Source organism: Solenopsis invicta, chromosome 11 (assembly GCF_016802725.1).
Source record: "Solenopsis invicta isolate M01_SB chromosome 11, UNIL_Sinv_3.0, whole genome shotgun sequence".
Taxonomy (NCBI): Eukaryota; Metazoa; Arthropoda; class Insecta; order Hymenoptera; family Formicidae; genus Solenopsis; species Solenopsis invicta.
This window is the reverse complement of record NC_052674.1, coordinates 12539504-12567405: the sequence shown is the minus strand read 5'-3', so window position 1 is coordinate 12567405 and position 27902 is coordinate 12539504. Positions and strand designations below refer to the sequence as shown.

At 35.8% G+C, this 27902-nt stretch overlaps 1 protein-coding gene across 4 annotated transcripts in view; it reads left to right on the top strand.

Annotated features, from left to right (window-relative positions):
• Positions 1 to 27902, top strand: part of LOC105204511 (RING finger protein 44) — an 81784-nt gene that overhangs the window by 6698 nt on the left and 47184 nt on the right. The window contains exon 1 of one of the 4 annotated variants that reach the window (XM_026138278.2): positions 13758 to 14313. The exons of 1 other annotated variant lie outside the window; for it this stretch is intronic. Coding sequence is in view for 1 of the 3 variants with exons in the window: in XM_026138280.2 (XP_025994065.1) it covers positions 14282 to 14313 (32 nt within the window). In the remaining 2 variants the exon portion in view is untranslated. Of the gene's footprint in view, positions 1 to 13757; positions 14514 to 27902 lie in introns of those variants that run through there. 2 more of the 4 variants (XM_026138277.2, XM_026138280.2) reach the window with 2 other exon arrangements.

Below are 27902 nucleotides of genomic sequence, written 5' to 3'. Positions count from 1 at the left end.
TTATGTTTAACTGTTATTATGCTTAAATTTTTTAATATAGTAAAAAAGTCGCTTGTATAATAATTTTTTCATGTAAATACCATGAAACATGACGCTTTTTTATCTCTTTAAGAAAAGCAATTTTTTAGAAAATTATATCATTCTTTTTTATAAGAAAATATTTCTTATAAAAAATGCACCTGTTATTATTGAATGAGTGCAAAAGTTTTATTATTAGAACGAGAAGCAGTAATTTGGCATGTCACAAATTTTTTAATTATTAATCAATAATGTAATTGCAGTCGTTTTTATAACTTTTTCCCAACCTTCTGGTAACATACGGATGCCTCGAACGAAAAACGATCCCAGTTTCGCATTGAAAAAAGAAAAAATATGATGACTTCCAAAGATGCGAATTTTTTCCTATTCAAATTTTTTTGCAATTATCGAAACAAGTAATCTGATGGTATGATGTCCAAAAAAATGTGGTAAATGTGATGTGATATCCCATTCCTTTGGCTTACACAAGGTCTATAGAGTATCGTTGTAGTGAAAAATTTCCTTTTAGCCGATTAGCTAGAATTGGACGCTTCTTCTGGATCACTATCTCTAAATTGTCTAATAATTAACAAAATTAATCAACGTTTAATCAACGGGAAGCAGCTCAAAATAAATTATTATTTTGCAATCCCGTTAAACAGAAAGCATCACTTTCTCAGGATACAAAATGGATTACATGGATTTTGCACGCGCGCGCATCCAGTTTTCAAGAGCATTTGTGGTAAACATTATTGTACAGAATTCGTTTTTCACTGCCAATCACAAGTCGCTCCAAAAACGACTCTTTATTTAGTCAAATAAAGAAATAGCTGCAGAAACTGAATTCAATTTGTTCGTTTAACAAATGCGGTAGCCATATATCGAGCTTCAAAGTGTACCCAATCTTTTTTAAATGCCGTCATGCAGTTGATCAGTCAATGTTGAGTTTCAGAAGATTTCAGCAATCTCTTCTATTGAAATTCCTATCATCAATTCCGAGATACCTTGTGTATATGTATATCTTCTGTTAGTATCTTTATTATTTTTAAATATTTAATTTAGACAATGTATAAGGCTCAGTGAAAAAATCAATTAAAAGTTGTCTGCAAGACATCTTACTGCTATTTTTAGTATATGAAATTACCGAATGTATTTAAAACTGGAAAATATACATAAATGTAACAAACGTTTCGACTCTCATTCAAGTCTTTCACAGTGTATGCATTTAAAGTTACAAAAACCGAGTAAAGTCTAATTCAAACCCTTCTTCACAACATCAAATTAATAATTGAGTCCAATAACACAGGTCAACAAAATTTAAAGAGGGTCTTGTGCTTTGTACTTTGAAAGATGTTTCTATAGAATTTTGATGCGTTGAAAACAACCGTGTTGTCTGTTTTTCTTCATCATCCTTCATTTTTTAAATAATCGCAAAAACAGTTTTTTTTATCTGATTTTTTATTTTTTTTTGTAAAATGATAGCAAGATCAGCTTTCGGCATTTTACACAGAAATGTTACCACAATATTGAAAATATTTTTACACATATAAAAGTGTTTTATGCAAACTGTAAACAAAAAATCCGAAGAAAATCATGAAAATGATAAACAAATGATAAATTTTGAAGTATAAAACCAAGTAGAAATTTGAAAGAAAAAAAATCTTAAAAAATATTTGACCATTCAGGCTTATAACTGTATGTTTCAAGTTAAAATTTTTTTTTTTTTTAAATTAGTTTTTGACCATTTGTTAAAAAGTTATTGAATTTAAAGCATAAATGCCGCACGTGGCGTTACCTACGATGCATGATCGAACTCGAGAGGATATCAGAAAAAAATCAAATTTGAAAAAAAATGTTTTTGCGATTATTTAAAAAATGGATGGTGATAGAAAAAACTCAAGAGAACGTCCTCTCGAATCTATGTAATCGCGCACTGTAGGTGGCGCGCGCGGGATCTCGTATGCTTTATATTCATAGGAGCCCGGATTCTCTGCGCAATATTAAATTTTAACAATGGATTACTTTAACTTGACATTATCTACATTTTTTAAACATTCAACTACTTATCTTGAGACTTAATGTGATGCCGTGGATGAGGATTCGAATCAAGCTTTACTCGGTTTTTGTAGTTCTAAATCCGCACCGAATAGAATTCGAACAAAAGTTGAAACGTTTATTACATTTATGTATATTTTCATGTTTTAAATGTATTATTATAGATAATTTCACGCACTAAGAATTACGATGAACCTTATAACAATCTAATTTTTTATTGATTCATACATTTATAAACGTGTTTATGATCAGTACTACACTTATTGTAATTAATTTTTTAATGATATTAAATTATTTGTAAACACCGTAACCAATCAATTTATTGCAAGAACGAAATATTTGATTAGCTATTGCATCATTTTTCTGCCCGGCTAATGTTTTGGCATCTAATTTGCATAAGCTTTTAGTTTTTTTACAATTATTGATGAAAAAACAGTCGTACAAACTCTTCTAAAATTAGTATGTAGTCAAAATTTATAGCAACACATTTTTTCTGGCGATAACAACGATTTTTAAATAAAAATTTTACAACTCAAACTTTGTCCAATATATCTCTGTTGATGAGGTATACATAGAAGGTAAATAAAAATATTTTTACTTAACGTACATTACCTCAGTTAATGATTAAATCAATTCAAAATTCGATCAATTTAAGTGTTATTACGATATTATAATTGAGGATACTTTCAAATGGCTATTTCGTGTAAAGATACACGATCTATCTCGCCGTTACGCATGAATTTAGCATGAAACACGATCGTGTTTGTCTTGATTATTATATTAATATTGTAATTTTTATTTTATTTTCATGCATAATAAACATACTTGTACAAAAACAACTTTACACAGATTGTAAAATTTTTATCTCATTTTAGTGAAGAGAAAGAGAGAATTGTTTTAAATTGTATATTAAAATATTTGAATAATTACAACAATTCTTTTGTAATGAAATGTGAAACTAATATATCTTTGAATAATTTGATAATAATTTAAAAATATAAATTTTATTATAACATTTATTACAATAATTTTTCCACTTAACGAAAAAATCAATTTTAGATGGAAGAATTATTATTATAACATATAAAGTAGAGAAGGGTTTAGGGATTATTAGTAAGCTTTACGTAAGAATCCAAGAATTCTGACTATGCCTTTGCTATGGCTATCTCGGCGTGGTTTCACGTCTGCTCAGGTGGTTCAAGACGAAGCAGCTGAGGAGTTAGCAGAGGCGGAACAAGAGAGGTCCCTTTCGCCCTTTACGTAATACGTTATACAAAGGATACTTGAGCTTTCACGGTAATCATTATACGGTAATTGGTATATCTTCATCCGCTTTACGGGAAAACGAGTTCGTCGTAGGACTCGAGTTCGTCGAGTTGGCGGAGAGCTTATCTGTTTGGAACTTGTGAATTATAAACGTATTCCAGATCCTAAAATTTTCATAAAAAATAGAGCTTTTGTAACGGCAACCGCCCATAGACAAGAAATTATAGATGCGTGGCGCGACGCGCGTCCTACGTCTCCTCCTACTTCTCCTCGCCGTTCTTCTTACATTATGGAGCAAATTATAAGAGCCACTTTGCGCGACGCGCTCCGTGCTCGCTGCAAGCAGCGTAATAATTTAGCGGACGATGGATCGCCTATGGGCGCGTCGATCGACTGAGAACTCCCTGAGAACTCCGCTGCGATCGAACACCCCCGCGACACAGCCGCTGCTGTCCTTTCGAACGAGGCGGGTGCACCGGTGCGCAACGTTCCATTTGCGAAAAAGGATACGAGGAAAGGTCGACAGGCAGCTTTTGTGTTAAAAGACAAGGCTTCATAGATCAAGAGACGCTGAAAGAAAGACGAGCGATAGTAGCGTCTTTAGAAAATTCAGTTATTTATTTATTAAATTGTAAAAAAAATTTAATCGTTTTAACAGAGCTTTTAATAGAACTCGCGTTTTACAGTTTACCACGTATACAGCGAACTAAAATATCGGTAATATATCACGACACATATACCCACTCGAAGAGAATTTTCAACAATAGACAATAATGCCTTCAAAGAATTTTAATTTTAGTAAAGATCAATCAAAAGTATAGTAAAATTACTGGAATTCCATATTATCTCACGGATACCATGATTTTGAAGGTAAATTTTAAGAAAAAATTCTCTCCATACATGTGCATAATTATGAAATGTATTTTGCCTGATTTTCTTATAAATTCGAAAAAGCAAAATATAGATCCCCGTTATTTCGCACTTTTTTATTGCACGATAGCTACGGCCCTGCACGACGCTCTGAAATTACAAAGCACCCGCAAGACTGTATGAATACCGTCCCGGAATTATTCGAAGCGACGTTCCCTTCGAAGTCGACCTGCGCATCCACCCTCTCCTCCCCCCATCCCATCTTCCCTGCCCTTTCTTCAAAGTCTCACCTGTCTCTGAAACGAACACTCCGAACGCATACGAGACGCTTAACGCGCGACAATGGCTCAACTTCACGAAGGTTTTGAGAGAAAAATCACAGAAAAGTTTTTTTTTTATACAAAACTTTCAGTATATAAACTTCCATAATGTTAATAATTGGACCGGCAAGATCTCTAGCATTTAATTAATACGGCAATCAATTTTCTTATCTTTCGAAGATGTTAATAATTTCGAGTCACTGCTACAATTACAATGAAAATCTGAGAAAAATATATCGTAACACGTTATTATTGGCTTTAATAGTGAAATTGCCTTTTAGTAGAAATGTTAATAGAATAGGTTTTTTTCACTTTCCGTGAGTTGATTCACTGATAAACGTGAGAGATGAGAACGCCTCATGTGAGTCATGTGGGTCGATCCATAAAAAGTGAAAAATGCCTATTGATTCCTATGTTTATTCATAGCCACGTGTAGAGATATATCCACGCGCGACGAAATATAGATATAGATGTAAAATAAATTTCGCCGTATCTACGAAACTAAATTCTTAACTATTAGAGTTACAATACATATTAATTGCAATGCCTGACTCTTTGTTCAAGTCTCGAAGCGTATGTGTACTCTTTTCTGTTTATTTAGTTTTGTAATATGTTACAATAAACAGCGTCGATTCGAGAAGGGATCCCGCGATTCGATCCTCGGCCCTGAGCGGTTCGCCGCTGGGCGAGAGAGTACACTGCTCTAAACCCGCGCAATAATTTCCCCCTTATTAGCCCGTCGCCCGTCGCGATCGATCGAACGTGGATCTCCGCGATCGCGTCTCTGGTACTCGTCGCGCGGTGGTTATGGCAACGCGCGACGCCGTCAGATCTCTCTCGCGAGGACCGACGGCAACGATAGAGCGGGACCCGCAGCATGGGAACCACATCGAGAGACGGTACATACATACGGGCGTCCTGGCATTAGAGCCACACGCGATGCTCTATCTCTCTTTTTCCCTTTCTCCCGATCCCCACCTCTCTTTCGCTCTCGGTTTCTCTCGTGTGTCAACACGTTTCCGACGCCCACGATGAGTGACGCATGCGCTTCGCGCAACCTTATCAGTCCCTCGCTCTGTCTCCTTCTCTCTCCTCTATATACTCCCACCCTCCGTCCCTTTCTCTCGTTCTCGTTTCGAGATATAAGGTTCCTGGGTTCCCCCTTTTGCATTCTGAATTTCGACGACAGAATTTGGAGTAAGCATTTCCTTTGTTAGAGAGACTCTGTCGGGACAATTTTTTAATTTTATGAAAGATTAAAAATGCAAGATTTTGCGAAATAAATTTTGGAAAGAAGAAACAAGAAAATCATTATTTTTTAGTTGTAATTTGAAATTTATTGGGCAATGTGTAGATACGAGAAAACGCAATCGATACAGACTTCGATACTCAATAACTCATTTATTGAAGTAATAATTCTAATAAAATAAAATATAAGGAAATATGACAGAATTGTCATTGTAAATTGTTAAGTGTGCGCAATAGTAGAGAATATGTTAATAGAACTTTGCTCTTCTTTCTCTTCTCTCGCTTTTTCATTTGTTGTTACATCTTCTTTTCTTTTCACTTCTCTACTTGTCTCTTTTCCGGTCGTTTCCAGATGTGTCTCTGTCTTTTCTACTCTCGTCTCCGTGTCGGCGAGTCTCTCGGTTAGACTAGCGAGCGCGGAATTTTCCAATTCACAAGGGTGCATAGACGATGCGGGTCGTCGACACGGCAACATCTTTGATGTCATTCGACAGCGAACGTGGCTTGCCAGCAAGAAAAATTTTATCGTTAGTCGCTTACTGGTAACGAAGATACCCTTTCATCAATACAGCCCTGTCCCGAAAACGTAAACTCAATCGCTCTCTCTCTTTCTCTCTTTCGGTCTTTAGCCCTCCTTTCTCCTCTCTTCTTTTTTATTATCTCACTCTCTTCAGTGTCGAATTTTAATCTCAGGAACCGTGTCCTGCGATCTATACTCAAAATAACTTTTTTCAAAAACAATAATTTCAACTGCTGTTGCATTACAAACAAATTATTTCATTGTAATATTTCACTTTGCGTTGCTACATATACGTTGAAATATTTTTTACGTTACTAACAATAGAAATACAACAAGCTTTTTTACATTGATAGAGAGTTGAAAATTAATTCGTGGAATATCGACCGATTAATATTTGTAATAATAAAGAAAAAAATGATATATAGAGATTCGTGAAATGTTGCTTCTCTGGTAGTTTTTCAATAACCGGGTTCGAAGGCGGCTTAACGGTAAATCCGGCACTGGTTCTCTCCCTCCCTCATTCTCTCATGCTCGCCATCCTTATACCGTCACCCTCGTTCGTACGATACAGCCTTTCCCCTCCTCTTCCGTTCCCATTGCGTGCACCAATTTTCCAATTGATAAGGGTGCATAGTTGATACAGAGCGGAGCAACCCTATCCGTCTGCATCCCGCTTTATCTGCCTCGCTTCTCCGTTATCTCTCTTCTCTCTTGCCTCCTCTTCCTATCTACTTCTCCTTTTGATTCTCATCTTTATCTCCCTTTCGCATGCACCTTGTCAAGCTCAGTGCACGACTCTATCATTTGAAATATTGACAAACGGACTGTGTTCTTTGTCGCACGAAACGCATGCACAAAGCGCAGAGTCACGAATATCCTAACGCACAATTTTGCAAGTATTGTTCTGTAAGATGCTTTACTGCGCCCACATCGATATACGCCATATCGTGAGCAGAACTCAAAGCGAAACCTCCTCTTTTTCCTATTCCCTCCCTCCTTGCAAGCGTGCGACACGAGCGTTAAGTATTTCGCACGCGATCTTACATATGAACGTAGTTTTCCTCGAGGAGATGCCACTCGACTCTGTTCATCTTTTCTGTAACGCCCGCGAATAGCGTCGGGATCGGAAAGTAAGTATATCCGAGACTTTTGCCTGCCCCTCTTTTTAGGTATAGCGGGTGACCGTATGTTTCTGAGTGCGTAACAACGATGGAATACGGAAGAGAAGGGAGCGAACTAGAATACACACCTGTCTTTTCCCCTTTATTTTTTTTATTATTAATCAGGCTAATTCTGTCGATGTATTTTCTTATCGGTTTTAATTACTGAACGCTTCGTGCAGGACATAATGAATGACACTAGGGGGGGCCAATGTCATTCCGTTATGACATTGAACATTCCAACTTTTATAACGTTTGTGCAATATTGTTGAAATGTTACAATACCTATTGCTGAAATGTTGTATTGTATTCTGTGCTATGGATGTATGGATGTGATATAAAGCTCAATAGAGCTAAGGTCTTTTCGTAGAGACTAGAAACCGAGGCTAGCACCGAGCGTCCGTCGACCAGTCGGAAAACTCGGTTATCGATCCGGGATCTCCGATAAACACACAAGGTAGCGAGCGAAGGGAGAACTCGTTCCTACCGAGCGCAGACCGTGCGCTCGTTGCGTAAAATTAACAGTCATGTTCCGAAACTTACTTTCCCATCTGGGATTTCGGTGGAGAGAGAAAAAGAGAGAGAGCAGGGAGAAAACGGAGAGGGGGAAGACATCATGAGAAAACGCTATGAAAGGTATAGAATAAAACCGTGCCTCTAGCTGGCAGAGAAGAGCGGGGAGAGACGCCTCCTTTTCCTTTTAACGCAGAAGTAGCTTTTCCTTAAAGCGCAACATGCGCCATACGTCTCTATAAGGACGGATGTCCGGGGAAGGGAGAAAGAAGAAGCAATCTTTTCTATCGATATCGAATTTGACGAATCGCCTGGCACATTATATCTAAAGATGAGTCGTGAGAAAGAGAACGAAAAATACAAAGAAAGAAAACGGGAGGGGGAGGGGGGATAAAGAGAAAAAGAGAAAGAGAGACATCTTGAGCTTTGTCATCCGACAACGTGACGCATTCGCGACAGCAGCTGCGTCGTGCTACGCTCGACCCGCAACGCGGCGTGTTGATTTTGGCTTAACTCGAAGTTATCAGCGCGTTCAGTGTGCTCGGCCATGATAGCGTCTGGCCTCTGACGCTCTCGTCTACGAGAGAACGCGGCGCTGCGCAGTAGTGACCGCGTGATCATGGTATGGCAGCTCGTATACGCGGTATTACGGTACCATCATACGAGATATAATTTCGAGTAGAAGAGATTCTCGACGCCGATAAGAGTACGGATAAAATTCCCGGGGAGGAATTTGTCCCGCGCCCGCGGAGCTGAAAAGCGAACGTGAGCGGTGCGCACGCGGCGGGACTGGGAGTCGCTCTCGGCATTGTTTCGCGAGTTCTGGCCGAGAGCCGCTTAACGATCACGGCGCGCCTCTGTGTAAATCCATACATTTTTTTATGCACTGTAAAAAGAGTATGTGAACTATATGAGCGACAATAGAAAACTACATAAACAACAAGTGTATAAAAATTATACATTCCATTAAGTTTATAACTGAACATGTACACATTTTCATCATAAATTGTATAAATTTTACATTTGTTCACGTAATTTTACATAGTTTTTTTTTATAATGCAGGATAAATTTTGTCTATCTCAGATTTTTTCTCGGCGCCAAATAAACCATTATAGCGTGAGTTGATGGAATTAAAAAGGCGCATGCGTTAAGCTGAATTCAAATCAAGCAAACGAGCGCGAACAAATACAAATAAACAACTTGCTTCAACGCATGGACGATGCGTAGAAGAAGTAAAACGTAGTCAAAACTAATATTGAATTAATAATTAATATTTAAGAGAATAAAATTAAAATACGCATATAAATCATAAAATATAAATTATGTAAAATATATGTCATATTATAAATACTAATAGAAATAAAATTTGAATAAATATCACTAACAATAAAATTAAGAATGTGTTATTCTGAAGATAAGATTAATACGCCTGAATTCCAATCCTTTTTATCTTTTCTTCAATTTTAATTTTTAGTTTAGTTTTTTCAGACAATTAAAAACCGGATCATCCAGATAATTTGAATATCTAAAATCATAAAAAGCAAATAATTTCAGTATAAATTAATTATTTCTGAAGTATTTAGCAAATCTGGAATGTGTTTACAGCCCAAGATTTTGAATTTTATAAGCGTGTTGCTCAGCACTCGAAAGTTGCGTTCACGCGTTTGTTTTCTCTTTGCTTTTCTTTCTGTTTTTCCATCTGCTTCCCTGCGACTATCGTTATTTTTGCAATAGTCTACGGAAAAGAAAAGCCACCTTTTCTCTCTAGATATTAAATTATACGAAGCAAAAGATCTTAAGTATCTCTAAAACCAATGTAATTTTAGGAAAATTCAATTAAAGCAAATTTTATAAATGAGAAACGCTATGCCATGTCTAAATAGCCGCGGGTAGAGGTCGCGTTGGCGTACCATGGCCACACGGGAATCTAATCTCGTCGAAACGATAGCGATTTCAAATAGTCGCTTCTTCGGTATCTTCACGGTATCCTTCACGCGCACGGACGCGTCACGGAGTGTGTTTACTCGGCTTCTTCAGGGCTGTGTCAGCGAGTTCCCCGGATCGCATGGACCCGTGTGGGTGCGGCCTTTGGGAGGTAGGGGCCCTCGCTCGTCGACGCAGCGCTCTCTCTTCCAGAGTAGGTCCTACCTTTTTTCCCTTTCTTTTTCTCTTCTCTTTCATTCGACGATCCCTTCATCGCGCTTATGGCTTCAGTACTCCCTTCCATAAGATCGCCCCTATCTTCCTTCCTCTCTGTTACCCTCGTAGAGATATTAAGCCCTGTAGCGTCCCAGGGCTGTACAATCGCAGGGATGGAAGAGAGAGCCTTCGAATTCTGATGTTCAACGCAAGAAATGCCTATAATCGCGGTATTCATATAAGAAAAACGATTTTGTGTTACATTTATAAAAAAAAAAATGCAAAATACGAAATGTTGAAAATTCGATCTTAAATTTCATGTATAAATTATATTTATACATAATTGTATTAAATTTTAAATTGAATTTTTGAACAGTCTACTTTATTACATTTCATAAAAACAAAATTTTCATCTTCTAATTAAAAAAAATATATATTTAAGATTTCCAGTATTAAGATACTGTCAAAAAGTGGGCCGTTTAATTTACTGCAATAACATAACTTATTGTTACATAAAATTATGTTCGTGTAGTATTGTCGATGTAGATATCAATGACTCCAATATTAGTGGGAAATAAAAAATGCATTTATTCATCTGTTGCAACATGACATGCAGGACAAAGACGACTAATTTTTTTACGCTATCTTTAATATTTCGTATTTGTGTGCGGTATTTGTTTCATGATTATTTTATGTTGCGGAATATTTCATAGTTAAACTTTTAAAGTCGCGAAATTTTTTATGTCACCTAAAACGAAAAGAGATAATGGACTACGATATGACTTTGAAGGTAACAAATATCTATTCTGGAATTTTCACATTTGCATTCAAAACAAGATACCTAACTTAGCGATTGACTTGAAAATGCATGACACTTCTGAACTGATTATGAAATAAAAACTTTTTTTGGAAATGAATAATTCCTAAAGAATCGGAATTTACTTCTTTTCGCGTAATAAAAATTTTAAGTTTATTCTTGTCTTCTATTTCGATCTTTTTCCTGGTTCGACGTTTTTATATAGTGACTTTTGAATGAAGCAAAACGACGTTTTGATTGGAACGATATCACCTAACGTAGGAAAATAATGACTTCAAATTGAGAATGTTGGGTTTGAAAAATAAAATGACGCTAATTGCGAAATCGCTAATAGTAACAATAATAATAATAATAATAATAATTTGCGCTCTTAATTAATTTATAATTAACTGCCGCGTTGCAAACGATTTATGGAGTTGTGGATTCGGTAACATTGCACGACTTGACAATGGAATAGTTATTTGCATCAGTGATAGAAAATATATACATATATGTGTGTGTGTGTGTGTGTGTGTGTGTGTGTGTGTGTGTGTGTGTGTGTCGAGTACAGATATATTTTGGTAATAACTTGGATAAGGGAGTTTGTAGCGTCTGTTCCAACTGTTGTGTCGTTGTGATCGTCACAATTCGATTGGGGTGTAATATCGCTTTTGCGCATATACATACGATATTCTACTTTCTAACGATCTCGCCGCTCAGTTCCTCCGAGTATCGCTAAATTTACTCACTGTCAAAGTCATTAAACATGACGTGCAGGACATGACGACCAATATTTTTATGTTATGTTTAAAATTTCGTATTTGTGTGCAGTATTTGTTCTCGTTTTATAATTCCACAAATGGTAACATGCTTGACTTAATGACATGTTAACTTACAATTAGATAAAAGTAACGAAAGTAAGAGACGCGATATGTACACAGGAGAAACGTTAGTATTAAATCAACAATTATTATAAGAGATTCATAATTTAAAATTTTATCAAAATATCATATTTTTATTATAATATTAAGGTAATCATTTAAAGATATGATTGTTTTGGTAATAATAGTAACAAAATTTTAATTCTTGTTTTGAAGATATTGTTATTTTCTATCCAATATTTTTTTCCCTTTCAACTTATTAAAGTTATTGAATAAGGTTGAATAAATTTATCTCAAAGCTATACAAAATTTCTTCATGTAAAAGCAAGTTATACCTATTTAAGAGTATCAGTGTCTTTAAAGATTTTATATTCTTGTTGATATACGAGTATGTGAGACAATAATTGTCGATTTATTATTAATTTTTTTATGTACATCGCATTACGTGATATTTAAAATATAATGAATGCACTATAATTAAATACTAAAATTTTTTTGAAATTTCCTTTTAACGACAATGATACATTTTCTTGACAGAATAGTGTATCGATGGTGTATTGTACAATCAATTACTTCCGTCATATCTTGAAATATTTCGCAAGAAAAGAGATTGAAATATCTTTAACTTATTGTTACATGTGTATCCATTTTTCATATTTTTTAATAAACGTGCGTCGTTTGATCTGCGTTATACTTATTTTAAATATTTTTTTTGAAAAAGATTTGACTATTCGGAAACCTGCTTTTGCTTGAAATACCATTATTTCAATATTTAAATGCAAATGCATTTTAATATATATATATTAAAATTACCCAAAATGATTATCTGATTATTTAAATTTAAGTATTCGAGTTAACCCGGATAATTTGAATTTTAATATCTCAAGAATCGAGTTTACGAATTTGTAAAACCGTATCCAAAACTATTCAAACTACAAAAGCTCCAACGGAACATTAATTGTAAAATATAATATATAACAATTTATTAAAGGTGTATAATATTTCCACATATCTGTACATATACCTAAAAAATTTGCTTTAAATTTTATTTTAGAGTCACACAAAAAAAATGAATATATTCTTCACAACGGAAAGAATATTTTTATTAGAAATTATCTTTAAAGTGACTATAATATGAAAAATTCTTATGAACGCAAAGAAGTAAATTGAAACCTTTTTCGCGCGAAATTTTGATATCACTCATATGCTGAAACAGTTTTTTTTTTATTGTAACGCGCGAGATCTCCCACTGTAAAGAATATATTTTTAGAGTCAACTTTAATTGTCTTCCAGGAAAAAAAGATAGGAAATAAATTCAGGTTAACTTGACGATTATTTTTCTGTCCAATTTTGATACTGCAGATGATCTATTTTTAAGTGCGCACAGATAATTTTCACATACAAAAATAACAGTTTCTCAATTGTGATCGTATACGAAACTGTCATTTTTGTACGTAAAAATTATTCGTATGTGCTCAAGAACAGACTCCCAGGTATCAACTAACAAATTCGTAAATTCTAATAGATTTGATTCTTTGCTAACTTCGTGTGTAGCAACTTTTAGTATGCACTAATATGATGTAATGCAAAGTAACCGAATTACTATTAGCACTATGCGCAAGAAAATAAATACGTCGAGACGAAATATCGATAAAATATTAAAATGTTGTAATTTGCGACGCTGACGGCAAAATGTCGAAATATTTAATAAGTGATTTTTCGGTATTTTTTTAAACGTCTATATTTCTGCTCATCCCTAGTCGAAAGCTCTTTGAGAAATTCGGTCGTGGTACTTGACGCGGCACGTCCGCACCTGCGATACGCGTCCTCCTCCCCTCTGTATGTACGCCTTCCCAACCCTTCGTCTCACCACGGGAATGATAGTTCCCCCACGTTGCGGCCGACAGCCCCTCCATTCCGGCGCGTCGTGACGCGCCGCGCGCCGCGCCGCGTATTCGAGTCTCTTGCTCGGTCGGTTAGAATTCAGTTCGTGGTGCGCCGTCGGCGAATGAGGTGTCGTGTTCCCGAGTGCGCGGAAAGACCTCACGGTGCTGTTCTCGGTGCTGTCTCTCGCTTCTGTGAAGTCTCGTGAGGGAGCGAGCGAGCGAGCGAGCGTGATGCGCACGCTCTAAAGCGGGAAGGAGAGAGAGAAAGAGAACAAGCGAGTGTGTCAGCGATAAAGAGCGCGGCGTGCGTACATGCGTGCGTACGTCGTGCACGCGAGTGTTTCCTCCTCCGTAACGCTTTCGGTCGGTGTGCCGTATATACCGCGCTGCGCGTGTCCACCGCCGCCGTCGCCGCAGCCGCCGCTTGGTCTCGATATCGCTCGTGGCTTCTGCTCTCGACGCGCTTCTAAGGCCGCTCTCGTACACACGCACACACATACACGTACGTACGTACGTACATACGTACGTAGGTACGGAGGACACACGGGCGGCCGCGCGCGACATACACGCACGCCAACATACACACGGGAACAACACGACGTGGAGGCATGACAGCGACGCGGGAGTGTTACCCCATACGGTAGGACTAACTCTATACACCGTGTTCTTCTTCTTCTTTTTCTTTGCGATAGCGATTGCGATTGCGACGACGATCACGACGACCACGACCACGACGACGGCGACGATGACGATGACGGAAACGACGAGGACAGCCGAGAGAGCTGGGCGGTGACTAAAGATTCTCTACACGACGACGGCTCTACACGACCTCGGTACCAAGTGCGTAACTCAATCAGCTCGCTATGCGACCAACGCTGGCCGCGACTTGGCCACAATTGTTTTGTCCGAATCGATACGCCCCCCCCTCCCCCGCCGGCGCGGCGTCGGCGGGCACTTTCGTATGCCACACGGCGAACGGAAACGGCACGGGCCTTCGTGTGATTTCATCGCCGTACGTCTTTCTCCGTTTCTCTCTCTCTCTCTCTCTCTCTCTTTCTCTTTTTATATCTCCATAACGACGACCGAGGGGAGCGCGTTAATACCGGCGACCGAAAGATTCGTGTCCGCCCTCCCCCTCTCCCCTCTTCCTCTGCCCTGTTTATCCGTATCTCTCGCGTCTCTATTTATCGCGTTTGTATATCCCCTACCTCCTCTCCCCGTTGTCTTTTTCAGGGAGATTCTCCAAGTGTCTTGACGTAAGGTTTGCTCTCTTTCCGCATCCCGGAAAACTAAACTCGCACGGCTTATCGCTTCTCGATGCGAGGATAAAAAAAAAAAAGAAAAGAGAGGAGGAAGAGGAACGAGCCTACTGCTCGATCACTCGATCTCTTTAATCGTCCTGTCATCGCGTGTCGCGACGTCTCGGAGACGACGACGACGACGACGACGTCGACCGTCGCATTATCGCCCATTCCGCAGCACACGCGAGTGTGCCAAGGAATTTTTTTCCCTGTCGGCGACGCAGCTCCGCAACTGTTTTGCTCGGCGCCCCACCGAAGCCGCGGAGCTCGAGCTCCGGTTCGCAGCTTTCGCACGAAGGCACTCGTGTTTTGCTCGAGATTAAACGACGCTGCGAAGAAGCGAGCGCGTTACCCCCCTCGAGTATACACGCGCATACCGTCTCTCGGATGGTGTCGTGCCCGTGTCTCGCCCGCGAGAGACGTAAACAGGGAGCGAAAATCGGAATGATTTCGAATTCCGACGCGCAAACAGTCTCTGTTTACTCTCGCGACGAGGATACGACACGCGAACGCCGCCGCTCACCCGCTTTACCCTCGACGACGACGACGACGACGACGGTCGAGTTAATCGCGATTAACTCGCGATTTCTAATATAGTCTCGCGGTGTCTCGCGGAGCCCCGGTGCTAGTTGAGTTCTCCCCCTTTTCTTCCTCGTTAAGATTAATCGTGAGTCAGGCGCGTTAGGCCACTCGATTGATCTCATCGGGATTATTATACAGGGCGTCCTGGAATTGTCGATGGACGCGCGGTGCCTAGCTCTTACATTATCCGGAGAGAAATATTTAAATGCGAACGCGCTCGTTTAAAATGAGATCGTCGCGAAGGTTAGCGTAATTATAAAACGTCTCGGTTTTTTTTTATGAAGCGCTAGATTTATTAAGTTACTGGAATTAATTTTTGTTGTTTCGATGAGGAAACCGCGAATTCTCGAGGAATTTCAACGTTTTAGTATTTTAATAATAAATTTCTTAAAAAAAAAATTAGTATATCGAAAGAAACTCTATTTCAAAGGCTACTTTTCATTGTTTGCCTTTGTGTGCTTGTTTTCAAATGAGATCGCCACGAAGATGACCACAACTATAAAAGATCTCGTTTTTCTTATAAAGTATTAGATTTATTGCTTAAATTAACGTTGTTTTGACGAAAAAAACCGCAGAAGACTATTCCCTCTGTATAGTTCTTAGAATATTTCGACGTTTCAATTTTCTAAGTATTCTAAAAAAATTAATATATCGAAACAAAAATCTATCTTAGATACGACATTTTATTGTTTGTCTTTGTAATGCTTAAAATAAGATCGCCGTAAAATTTATCGCAATTATAAAACATCTCTATTTTTAGTAAAGTACTAAATTTATTAAGTAGCTTAAATTAGTGTCATTTTGACGAAGAAGTCACGGAAAAGATTATTCTCTCTTCAATTCTTGGGGAATTTTCTATTTTGGTAATAATTAATTTTCTAAAAAATTAATGTATCGCAACAAAATCTATGTTAAACGAGACATTTCATTGTTTGTCTTTGCATTTGTTTAAAATGAGATTGTTACGAAGGTTAATTACTGTAATTATAAAGCCCACTTTACATGACCTATAATTTGCGACAGAATTAAAAAAAGAAACAATCGAATATTTATATTCTACACATAATTTTAAATCAAATTATAGTTCGTACAATGCATTCTCATCTATATTTATAATATAAAATTGTAAATAAAATTTTGTCTTGGATTCTCTCTGTCGCAAATTATTGATTGTGTAAAGTGAAACATCCATTTTTTATTGAGTACTAGTTTAAATTGTTTAAATTAGAGTTAGTTTGATGAAAGGACCGTGAGAGAGGCCATTTTCTTTGTAATCTTCGAGGAATTTTAACATTCTAGTTTTCTAATAACTAATAAATTTAATAATAACTAATATTTAATAACTATTAAATTTAATAATAACCATTAAACAATTAATATACCCAAGCAAAATCTATTTCATCTGTGACATTTAATTATTTGCCTTTTCGTTTGTTTAAAATGAGATCGCTACGAAAATTACTGCCATTATAAAACATCCCTATTTTTTTAAATAGAGTACTAATTTAAATTGTTTAAATTAGAGTATTATTTTAATTCACTGACATACCATAGGATTATTCGTGCGCAATTCTTTTCTTTGATAAACTAAAAGCACTGTAACTAGTTACAACATTTATGTTCAACTTTTTCTTATAAACAATTTATACAAATTCTATTGCTTGCTTTTGTCAAAAGATTGATGATTTTTATTGACTTGAAACGATACGGAGGACAATTTGTGTCTGGATATATTTGTTAGATCAGCATTTGTCTTCCGTCATTTCTGGATGATCCACTATACAGAGTGTACGAAAATAAGTCGTTTGTGAATTATAGCTACTTTTGTGTTATATCGTAATTTATTTTTCGTAATCATAGTAATTTATTTTATATATTTTTTTTACATAAATAACTTCATTTTGAATTATTATATTATGGCGATAAATTACGATTTTTTAACATAAAAGTCTATAACTTGGAAACGACTTATTTCTGGGTATATGTTTATATAGCTTTTTTCCTTCTTTTTGGGTTCCGAATCACTTCCCGAAGTATGGCGAATGATTTTTTAGACACCCTGTATAGATTTTAATTTACGGCGCAAACTACTAACTCTACTTGAAAACCTACTCATTCTGCTTGTAATAATAATGTTCCTAATCCAAGAATTTTCAAAAATTTGAGATAAAAAATGGCTTTTCTTTGCTATATTTTTTTCATTTTCTTTCTCCTTCCAAAATGTCACTTTTATTCTCTTCTACGTTAACAGTTATAAAATTTTGCTCACATTTAAATGTTCTAACCAGTAATTTACATCAATAAAAACCGTTGTCATTATCACAATATTTATCACATATTTTTCCGCATTTCTCGGAAAAAATAAAAAATCTGTCTTTTTCTCGATTTTATTTTGCAATTAATACTCCAAAATCGCTTAAAACAGAGAACACAATTGAGAAAGTGCATTTCTTTATTCGATTAACAGTCGGATCAACTCTCCTTGTACATTGCCCTCGGTCGTGTCTTGATCGCACACCCGATTTTAAATAAAAAAAGAATATATAATTACGCCGTCTGTAATATTTGAATAGGTAGAATAAATTCGCCTCGATTAATCGGAGGAGATTAATCTTGGTACGGAGGGTGCATTTCTGCATGTGTAAACGTACGACGACTTGCTATTCCGGATGTATCGTATTTCTTCCTCTTTTTCTTTTCGCGGCGCGCGTCTCTCCATTCAAATCGACGTTGCAAAACGCTGTTGCATCGTTCGTTACTGGAATGAAATACACGCCTTGCGACACGGAGAATGTCACTAGCGACTCTTCGAAGCACCGTCTTTCGTACTTATTTTTTCCGCACTCTCGTTGACTACAACGAATTTTCGATCGAATTTGCGGAGCAATTGTTTCGCTCGGCATCTTTGCGAAACACCGCTTATGTGTGCAATGTTTTCAGATAAAATTACCTAGATAATCGTCCAGATAAAGAAATAGCTTTGTTTTATTTTTATCCAGATTATTGTATATTATCTTTATCTTTATTTTAGATAAAAGAGGTGTTTGCCATGCTAAAAGATAACATGAAACTATTTCTTCCTCTATAAAGATAAAGAAAGTCTAATCTACAAAAATAAAGATAGAGTTTTACGTTATTTAAATTATTATAAATAATGTATATTTTTATCATCTTTATTCTAGATAAAAGAAGTGTTATCTTCTTCAAATTCCAAAACTATAAATTTGGGGACTTTATACCAAGCATTTTACATTAGTTATATTCCCAGGTAGCAAGTTGACATTATTTGCCATCATTTTGACGTCAAAATAATGTCTTTGACGACATTTTGACGTCAACATGACATTAAATAACGTCAGCTTGCTGTTATCTACTTTGAGAAAAAGAAAGTTGTTAACTTCTTGACTTGATTTTTTTCATTTCAAGTTATTATTTATGTATTACTTAAATACATAAAATATTTGAATTTCAATTTAAGCATTTATATATTTAACTTAAATGCATAAATACGTGAACTGAAGAATCAAGTTGAAAGATTTAGCCAAATTAACAATTTTTTTTCTTGGTGTAAGTAAAATTGTATACAAGTTTATTTTTCATGTAGATAAATTAACATTAAATCAACATTAAATTATCTTTACTGTAAGCTATATTTATAAGATAATTTTAAGTTGTCTAAGCACAACATTAGTTATATGTATATCCCGCTAGAAACGTTAATAAAAATTATTATTATTTTTCTGTTTTAACTACTGTGCTAAATTGCGACTCGTTGTTTTCCACGGTTTCGAGTGTCGCGAAAAATTCGATATTTTGCACGCGGAGGAAAAAAAATGTTGCGATATTTTTTTCGCGATATTCGTGCGATTCGTGAAAGAGCAAACACTACGCGATTGGCAATAAATAAATAAATACGAAGGTCAATGTAATGCAACACGTGTCTATTCTTCATTAATTACGCGAAAGCGGCGGTATGTGCGTTCAATGCGAACGCGCCCGTTTTAAAAAGAGATCGTCGCGAAGGTTACACGCAATTACAAAACGGCTCTATTTTTTTTTTTATATATAGTATTAGATTTTATTGTTACGTTAAAGTAAATATGGCTGATACACGTTGCTTATTCACACATCACTTGTTTACATCGCGTTAGACGCGATCTATCAGAAAAGTTTTTCGACGCGTAAACCATGTAAAAAATGTTACACAACGTATACCTGACTCATAATGTAAAGGGGAACGAATATCGTCTTCGTGGCCCGACATTGAACGCGCACATATGTATATTCACGCACGTGGCAGCTTACCGTTCTTGGACGCTTTAATGTTTCTCGTTTATGCACGATAAATAAATAGAATAAGTGACTCGGTTATACGATCGACTCACTAACGTCTATCAGGTATGCAAACATTCATCGTTCGCATTTATATTATCACGTATAGTATACATGATAATGCAAATGTCGCGCGAGCGGAACTTCCCGTCATTCTACGCGAGTTTGGAAAAAAATACAGCCGCGAAATAAACGCGAAATTAAACTCTCGACGCCCGCTGGTCGTTCCCGTGAACGTTAGTTAAGGTCAGCCGGCATTTAACCGATTCTCCGTCTCTCTATCCGATCCCGCAGTGCCAATTGGCACGTGTAATAAAACGCAAAAATATGAGAAAGTATTCGAATATTTGTCGTATTAATTTTTGACGTTTTTGTATTATGTCAAAAATTTTGTTTTCTGTTCTTAACAATGGAATAGGTTTTATCTTTTACGCATAATTAAAATATTTATGTGATCGCCAAAACCACGTGTTGCGAGATTAAAATGCCATTATTTGAATGTTCGACACAAACGTAATACATTTTACAAAATAATCTTTTCTTCTTGATGTAATAAAAGTTTATTCCATTTAGCAGTAATTTTGATCACGTACCATTAATTGCTTAATTAATGAATGGTGTACTTTACGCAATTTTCACGATAACGTCATATTGCCAGATAATTAGAGTTTCCGCGAACTTGAACATTTCATAATTTGTCGGGATGTATGCGTCACATTCATTAAAGCATTTCCAAAATTATAAAAACGTCATAAATTATTCTTAATTACATTCGAGTGTCTGTATTAAAATTGAACGCAATTCTCTTATTGGTTTAAAAGTTGTTTGATTTTTGTTTGCCCTTGGTTCTATAATAAAACTGCGTTTTATAATACTTATTTACATATTTGATGGGGGAGTAGCATTATAAATTTTTTTACACATACTAATAAAATTTTGATGAAAATTCGCGCGGAGATTTATTTAGATCTACTTGCTTTAAAGTTTTTAAATTTATATAAAATTACAGAAAAAAAAGGATTGTTTACGCTGCATAAACTATTATAAGCCAAATTATTAGAGGAAAGTTGCCAATACTGTCATAGACTTAAAGTGGGACCTTCTTATTTCTCGAAAACTAAACATTGTACTGTACAGACAACAGTGATAAAAACGTGATTAATTAAAGAGATAGTTTAGATAATTAAAGAAATAAAACATACAGTTAGTATAAAACATACATTTATGGTTAATTTCTATATAAAATCTGCTAAAAATGAATTTTTGAAAAGTGACAATAAAATTTACACGATCTTCTTTTGTAAATTACATAGTTTAAGCAATAGTGACTATCAGATAACATTAGATAATTTTACATGTTTGTAGCTTCCTAAAAATGTTTTGTTTACTCTTTTCTCTCTTGCATAATTTCCTCGTAGTGCGGTTTGAAATCGCTGTGCATTGTAAACCGATGCATTTCTCCGTAAAACTATAGAATAACTACGAATCTTTAATCACAATGTTGACAAATGTTTCATGAATTTTTACTTTTTTTTTTTATCTTCGGATAGGAAAAATAGTCGAAAGCGACAAATCTACATATGCATTAATAAGGTGCCAAAAAATCATATAAAGCGAGAGAGTTCAATTTTTGACTTTTTATATATTTTTACTTTTATAAACTTTGTTGTTATTTAATACATAAATATATATTTTATTACTTAGTGATCAATTTATTTTATAGTTAAGTTCTCTACGGAGCTCTATTTCTCAGACTCTCTTTTTCAGTTATGTTGCGAAAACATTAATTATTACAAAATACCAACAATATTATAAAAAACTGCTATACCATCGGAAGACATTTTCTGGTTTGTTTTACGTTTTTTTGAAATTTTATTTTTTGCTTTTGCTTCAGAAATATTATGCAAAAAGTGATATGTCAGTATTGGTAAGTTTTCTCCTTCGTTTCGTTCATTGCAGCTAGTTTTACGACCAAATTTTTTTGTCATTAGCAGAGAAATAATTAAAAGCTTGCAATTTTCTAATTTCGATAACTGTTAATTGACATTTGAATAGCCAAAATATTTTTTGTTAAATGCAATGCACGAAATATACATATAATATATATGAAGTGTAGTTTTATTCTTCAATATGTTTCGCTCACGTGCTTTCTGTTTTTTCTCTGTTTTTCCTTTGTCAAGACCACATGGCCGATTCACGGTGTAACCTTTCAATCATTCACCCAGAAAATCTATTTCGTTACAATAAACTATATATTTTTTTACTCCTCTTTCTAAACGTATTATCGCATCGATCCTTTACTGTAGGTACACTTTTGTCTCTTGCGGCCACTGTTATCTCTCGCTGCGCGTCCCGATGCCGAAGAAAATGCGTTTGAAGTTCTTTGTGGATCCGAATGAAAAAAAATAGCCTACTTCCCGACCTCTACGAGGTTACGATACATACTCGTAAACTTTTCAATGTAGCGCGCAGGTTGTGACAGAGCGGTGCTGTTGCGAGCAACTTCGCCGATGTATCGCAATCTGTGTACATACCGTATACGTTGATTCCCGTCGACGTCGGGAAGAGAAACGTTTCCTTGAAGTTTTCGTTCTGAACAAAGAAACAGATTACTTTTCCTTGAAACATTGCATATCTGTGTGAACCGTGCTCATTGCGCGAGCCGCGATACGTTGCCAATATTATCTTCCAACCGCGAGTACAAATCAATTTGAACGAAGAACGAAGTTCGTTTGAATTGAACCATCACGATGTGTCGCCGATATTACTTCAACGCCGTCGATTATCTTTCGCCGATATCAAAGATGGAGCTCTCGCGCGCGGAGCTCTTTATTTTGAATAAAGAATAAATTTACTCCGACCTCTGTAAGACCCAAGATATTGCATATTTACGAACGTGAGCGGCTAAGCATTTCATTACGACGCGCGAGGAAGCGGCGATACGTCGCGTCGCCTTCTTGTAAACAGCTCAAGGAAGTAACATCGAAAACTTGTCTCGCGCACGAAATACGCGATCATCAACAAATTTAGCTTCGATATAACAACGCTACGGTGGTACGTAAATTTTGCGCACACATTAGCTGTCGATTGTTCTTCCTTCGAAAATCATACGTTTAATCCTTTGTTGTGTAGCGTACTATACTGGGTGTCCCGTAAGTACCGTAATGATAGATTCTTGAGATTATTTTGAGACGAAAATTCCAATACTAAATTCGAGGCTGTTATTATGTTCCTAAGTCTTGTATATATGTTACGATCAGTTTGATGAATTTGGATATTATACATAATGGCCGATCAATATGCACGATGTCCGCTAGTGTTGGGAAATTTGAATACTAAGAGCAAAAATGTTCAAATTATTCAAAATGATTGGTCATTGTATCCATTATGCCCGTGGATAAGCGGACAATGTGATTAATGGTTGAAAGATTGAAAGTATTTTCATAAAAAAATAGGGCAGTCCGTTTTCCACAATTTCAGCTTGTTACTTAGTACAAATTATCACACACATTTAAATACTTTTGATAATTTATGCAGTAATTGGCATCACCCTCCGATGACCTTGATTTTGACATATGTTGTCAGAGGACATTGTTAAGAACATAGACTGACTACCCTTCAGCAAGTTTTAGCTATCGCTCGTTATTCGTTAAAAAATTATTAACAAAAAAAGTTGACAGATCGAACGTGTACTTCTTGCAACAAAGGTTTACCTGGAGGGTTTTCGCTCTTTTTATTGCGATTGACTGCGCTGATATTGGCCACGTTCTTAGTTCAAAATGGCAATCTGGTCAATTGGAACATGGTCAATCGCGACAAAGGTAAAGCAGATAGTTGTCTGCTTTACGACAAAGCTTTACGTAGGAGCCTTTTCTAATTTTTACAAAGTTTTCACTTTTAGAAAGTTATAAATCCATATGAAACAGTACAATTGCAGACCTTGTTTCACCCCATACGCAGGGAGGAGGGGGTGGGATGAGGTGGATCTTGTTTCGCGTGGAAAGCACTCTAAAGCCTGATCTACAATGTGCTTTTTGCCTCTTGCTTTCTTGTCTCTTCGCGCACTGTTTTACCGACAATCGTGATTTTTGTCACGTGTTTCTCGTTTTTTCTGAAGTTCATCAAATTTTATCTCGGACAACAAAGACAAAGAAACATGTTGGTTAGGTTAAATACGACCATGGTATCGTGGCAAATCGAACATAGTCTCATAAAGAAAATGTTTGATAAAGAAAATAAAGGTGAGATACAAGTAGACGAAGCTTTTGGCGAATTGTTTGCTAATTTTGTGAAAAATGTGTAAAAATACAAAAAGCAAGGAAACAAAAAGCAGAAAGCACAAGACAAAAAGCAGAAGGGACAAGGCAAAACGCAAAGAGCACATTGTAGATCAAGCTTAAGACTGTCGGGAAAATAAGATGGTTTATTATTAAAATGACTGTTTACCATTGGGAAGTATATATAATGACCGAGAATTCGATTAATTCTTTCTTATTAATCATTTTGATCGAACAAATTAGAAATTATTCATATTGACCATTATGTATAATTCCCAATTATTTAAATTGCCCGTAACATGTATAAATGAATAACATAAATATGTAATTATTTTAGAATAATAGTAAATAATAGTAAACATACATGTCTTGAATTTCTACATTAATGTTTCTTGAGATTACTTTCAAATCTGCACTTATAATTGAAAAATTTTAAAAGGTACATTCAATATGGTGGCGAAAATAACTGTAAAGGGAAATATTAAAGTCTGATTTAATTAAAAATTTATTTTTTTAAATTTCGACTTTAGATTTGCAATCAGCGACCTCAACAAATTTTCATACTAAAATTCAATAAAATATGTTGGACAGAAAAATTTGTGCAACAAAGTTCACGAATATAAATGAATTCAATGTTTTGGCTACATATAACACCAAATAAAATTATCGATATTTAAAAACTGTTTGCTTCTCAGATTTCTTCTTTTTTTTCTAATTAATGTAAAAAGTTCTAGTTGTAAATAGTGTAAATTTGAACCTGAATTTTTGTCTTGAAGCTAACTGCAAAAAAAGCAAAACGACGAATAATTCGCCTTTACAGTTTGTGCAGTGCAACTGACCATATGTTGCTGCAGTTTTAGGTACATAACTTTTAAATAAGCGGCTCCAAATAAATTTTCTCACGAATAATTATTTTTATTATTTATATGTTTTATATATTTATAAAATTGGATTTAATTCGTAATGCTAATCTTTTATCAAATTTGCAAGTAAGTAGTACAAAACGTGATTTTACGTAAGAATCAAGAGCAAATAAAAATTAAATAACTTTTAATCCAATAAGAAAATTGTGCTCAAATTTCACACAGATACTCAAATGTGATAATAGAACAATCTATGAAATTTTTATACATTTGATAATACTTTGAGATATAAATAAATTGACGACGCAGACGCGAAGTGAAGAAGCGATTACCCAAATGTTATGTGCAAGGGACTGGCAAGAGAGACTCGGGGCCCCAAGTGGGATCCGTGCCCCGGAACGCGCAAGCTGGTTGGGAATATTGTTCGCCAGACACGGCATATGTTCATGAAGGTCTTATAGCGGCGAGAGAGCAGGTGGTGGCCGGGGGAAGACAGGTATCTCTCAGGGTTTTTCAGGAAGCCGCCTATCGCTGAGCCAGGTACCGCGATCGGTATTTTCTATAATAGCTGCTGCGCCGCTGGCTACGCCAGACGACGGGATAGATTTCGGACGTAGGAATCTTTATAGCGACTACAATACCGTATCCAGACTGCACGCGACCTTCTGAATCCCTTTTCGGAATTTTATTCTTGGGGTACCCTACGCGGTCCACCGGTCCGGATACCCTCAGGATCAGAGGTCCTGGGAAAAGGGAGGAAAAATAAACGCGAGGCACGTTTTCATCGCCGTTGTGGAAGGTGATTTCGCCATCTCCCCCCCCCCCCCCCTTTCTTCTCTCCGCCCCCCGATGTTTTTCGGTTTCCATGTGACGCTGTTGCTTCTCGACTGTTCTCGACTTATCTTCTGCGCTATGACGCTGCCTACATTGATAATGACACATTACGAGAGACGTGAATCAGTTTCCAACGATAAGAGAAAGCACGCGTTTTCTCTTGAGATGGTAAGCGAAAAGTATGTGGTTTTGAACAAAGCCCGTGAAGTTTATAGTTAGTTATGTTATTACTGCCTGTAAATAAATTATGTGAAAATAGATTCTAGTAATTAGCCACTGTACTATAGTAAGTATTAATCTCAGAGTTACTTATGTGCTAGTCGTTTTCGTATTTACGAGATTTTAGCCTCACTTTTATGCTCTGTATTCTTCGTTTTGAATAGCGATTCACATTTCCTTGTGTCTTAAACGAAATAATAAATATCCAGACAATTATGTAATTCTGTTCCGTCACACAGAAAAAAGTGATATCAAATCAACAAATATTGTCTTATAAGCGAGAATATAAAACTTTTTTAAAGATGATAATTTAAATTTCAGCAAAATATTTTTTTTTTATTTTTGTTTCAATATTAAAGGATGCGAATTTAAATTTTTTGACGTCTGAATTGAATCTCACGAGTTAAATCAAACCGATTTAATCGTTGAAACATAACTTTTAATTAACAACATAATTATTGTTGGGTAGAATTTAATATAGATGATAAAAGATTTTTATGTAATAAAAATAATATTATATGATATAAAGTTATTTTAAATATAATTTTATAAAATTGTTAACATAAGATTCGCATTCGAATATCTTATTGTTAGAATTTTTGAATAGTTCGGGTTTCAATCATAGGGATTCAAATCTGAATCGAACTTTACCTGATAGTTCGCACGTCTCGACTGTATTATAATAGTCACCTAAAGAGCACAATACGATTGTAATAGTATTGAATAAATTTAAAATCTTGATTTGAAGACATTTTCAATTCGATATTTTTCCCCTTTCAATTCAAACAATTAATATTGAATTAAAACAAATATATTTTTTCTTGATAAAACTATTTTTTGATATAACAACATTTCTTTCAAGTTTATTTTTCTTTAATTTTACCAAACTCTTTAAAGATTTTATATTTTTACTTGCATTTGAAACAATGATTGTTATTTGATAATAATATTTTTGTGCATGGAACAAGATTTGTGTACCACAAAGTATAGTACCTGCAATATGTAAACGAACGAACGCACATTTGAACTTATTCTCTCCTGTTTCTTATGAATGGCTTTCTAGATTGTCATTTCTTTTTTCAAATCAAGAGAATACGCACTGAAATTTGTTTTCTCTTTGTTGTCTTCAACATTGATCGCGCCAATCGGTCGATCGAGAAAGCGTACTTCACGCGCGCACAGCGCGTTTGCAGCCATGGATGAGCAATGCGCAATTTACCAGCTTGCAATAGCCTCGCAACAATCACGGAATGCGCGTCGCAATTGTTGAGCACTTTCGCTCTCACGAGCGCATCGTTGATCGGCTGCGGAAGCCGCTGCTGACGTTGCAGCAAAACCGGCAAAGCTCTTGACCACGATCTGGTTATGTTGTAAAAAATCGTGAAAGTCGGAATCGGCTTGTTTACTAATACCGAATGTCTCAAATCGCAACGTCCACGTGACGATTTGTGCGAGGATTACTTTAATCACACTCTTGGCTACATGTAATTTATATAAATATCGTTTAAAAATAGAAAACGTTACATATAGAGAGAGAACGAGGAGGAGGAGAGGGAGGGCAGAGCAGAGGGAGGAGGAAGAGGATGTTATGAAATTTTAGTCTCACTTTTTTGCTTTGTATTCTTCGTTTTAAATAATGATCTACGTTTCTTTGTTTTAAACAAAATAATAAATATCTAGACAATTATCTAATTCTGTTCCGTTACACACAGAAGAAAAATTAATATGAAATCAACAAATAAGTCCGAAATATTTTCTAGATAATAGAAGAGAGAGAAAAAAAAACGTAAAACTTATTTTTTTTTTTAATAGACTAATATT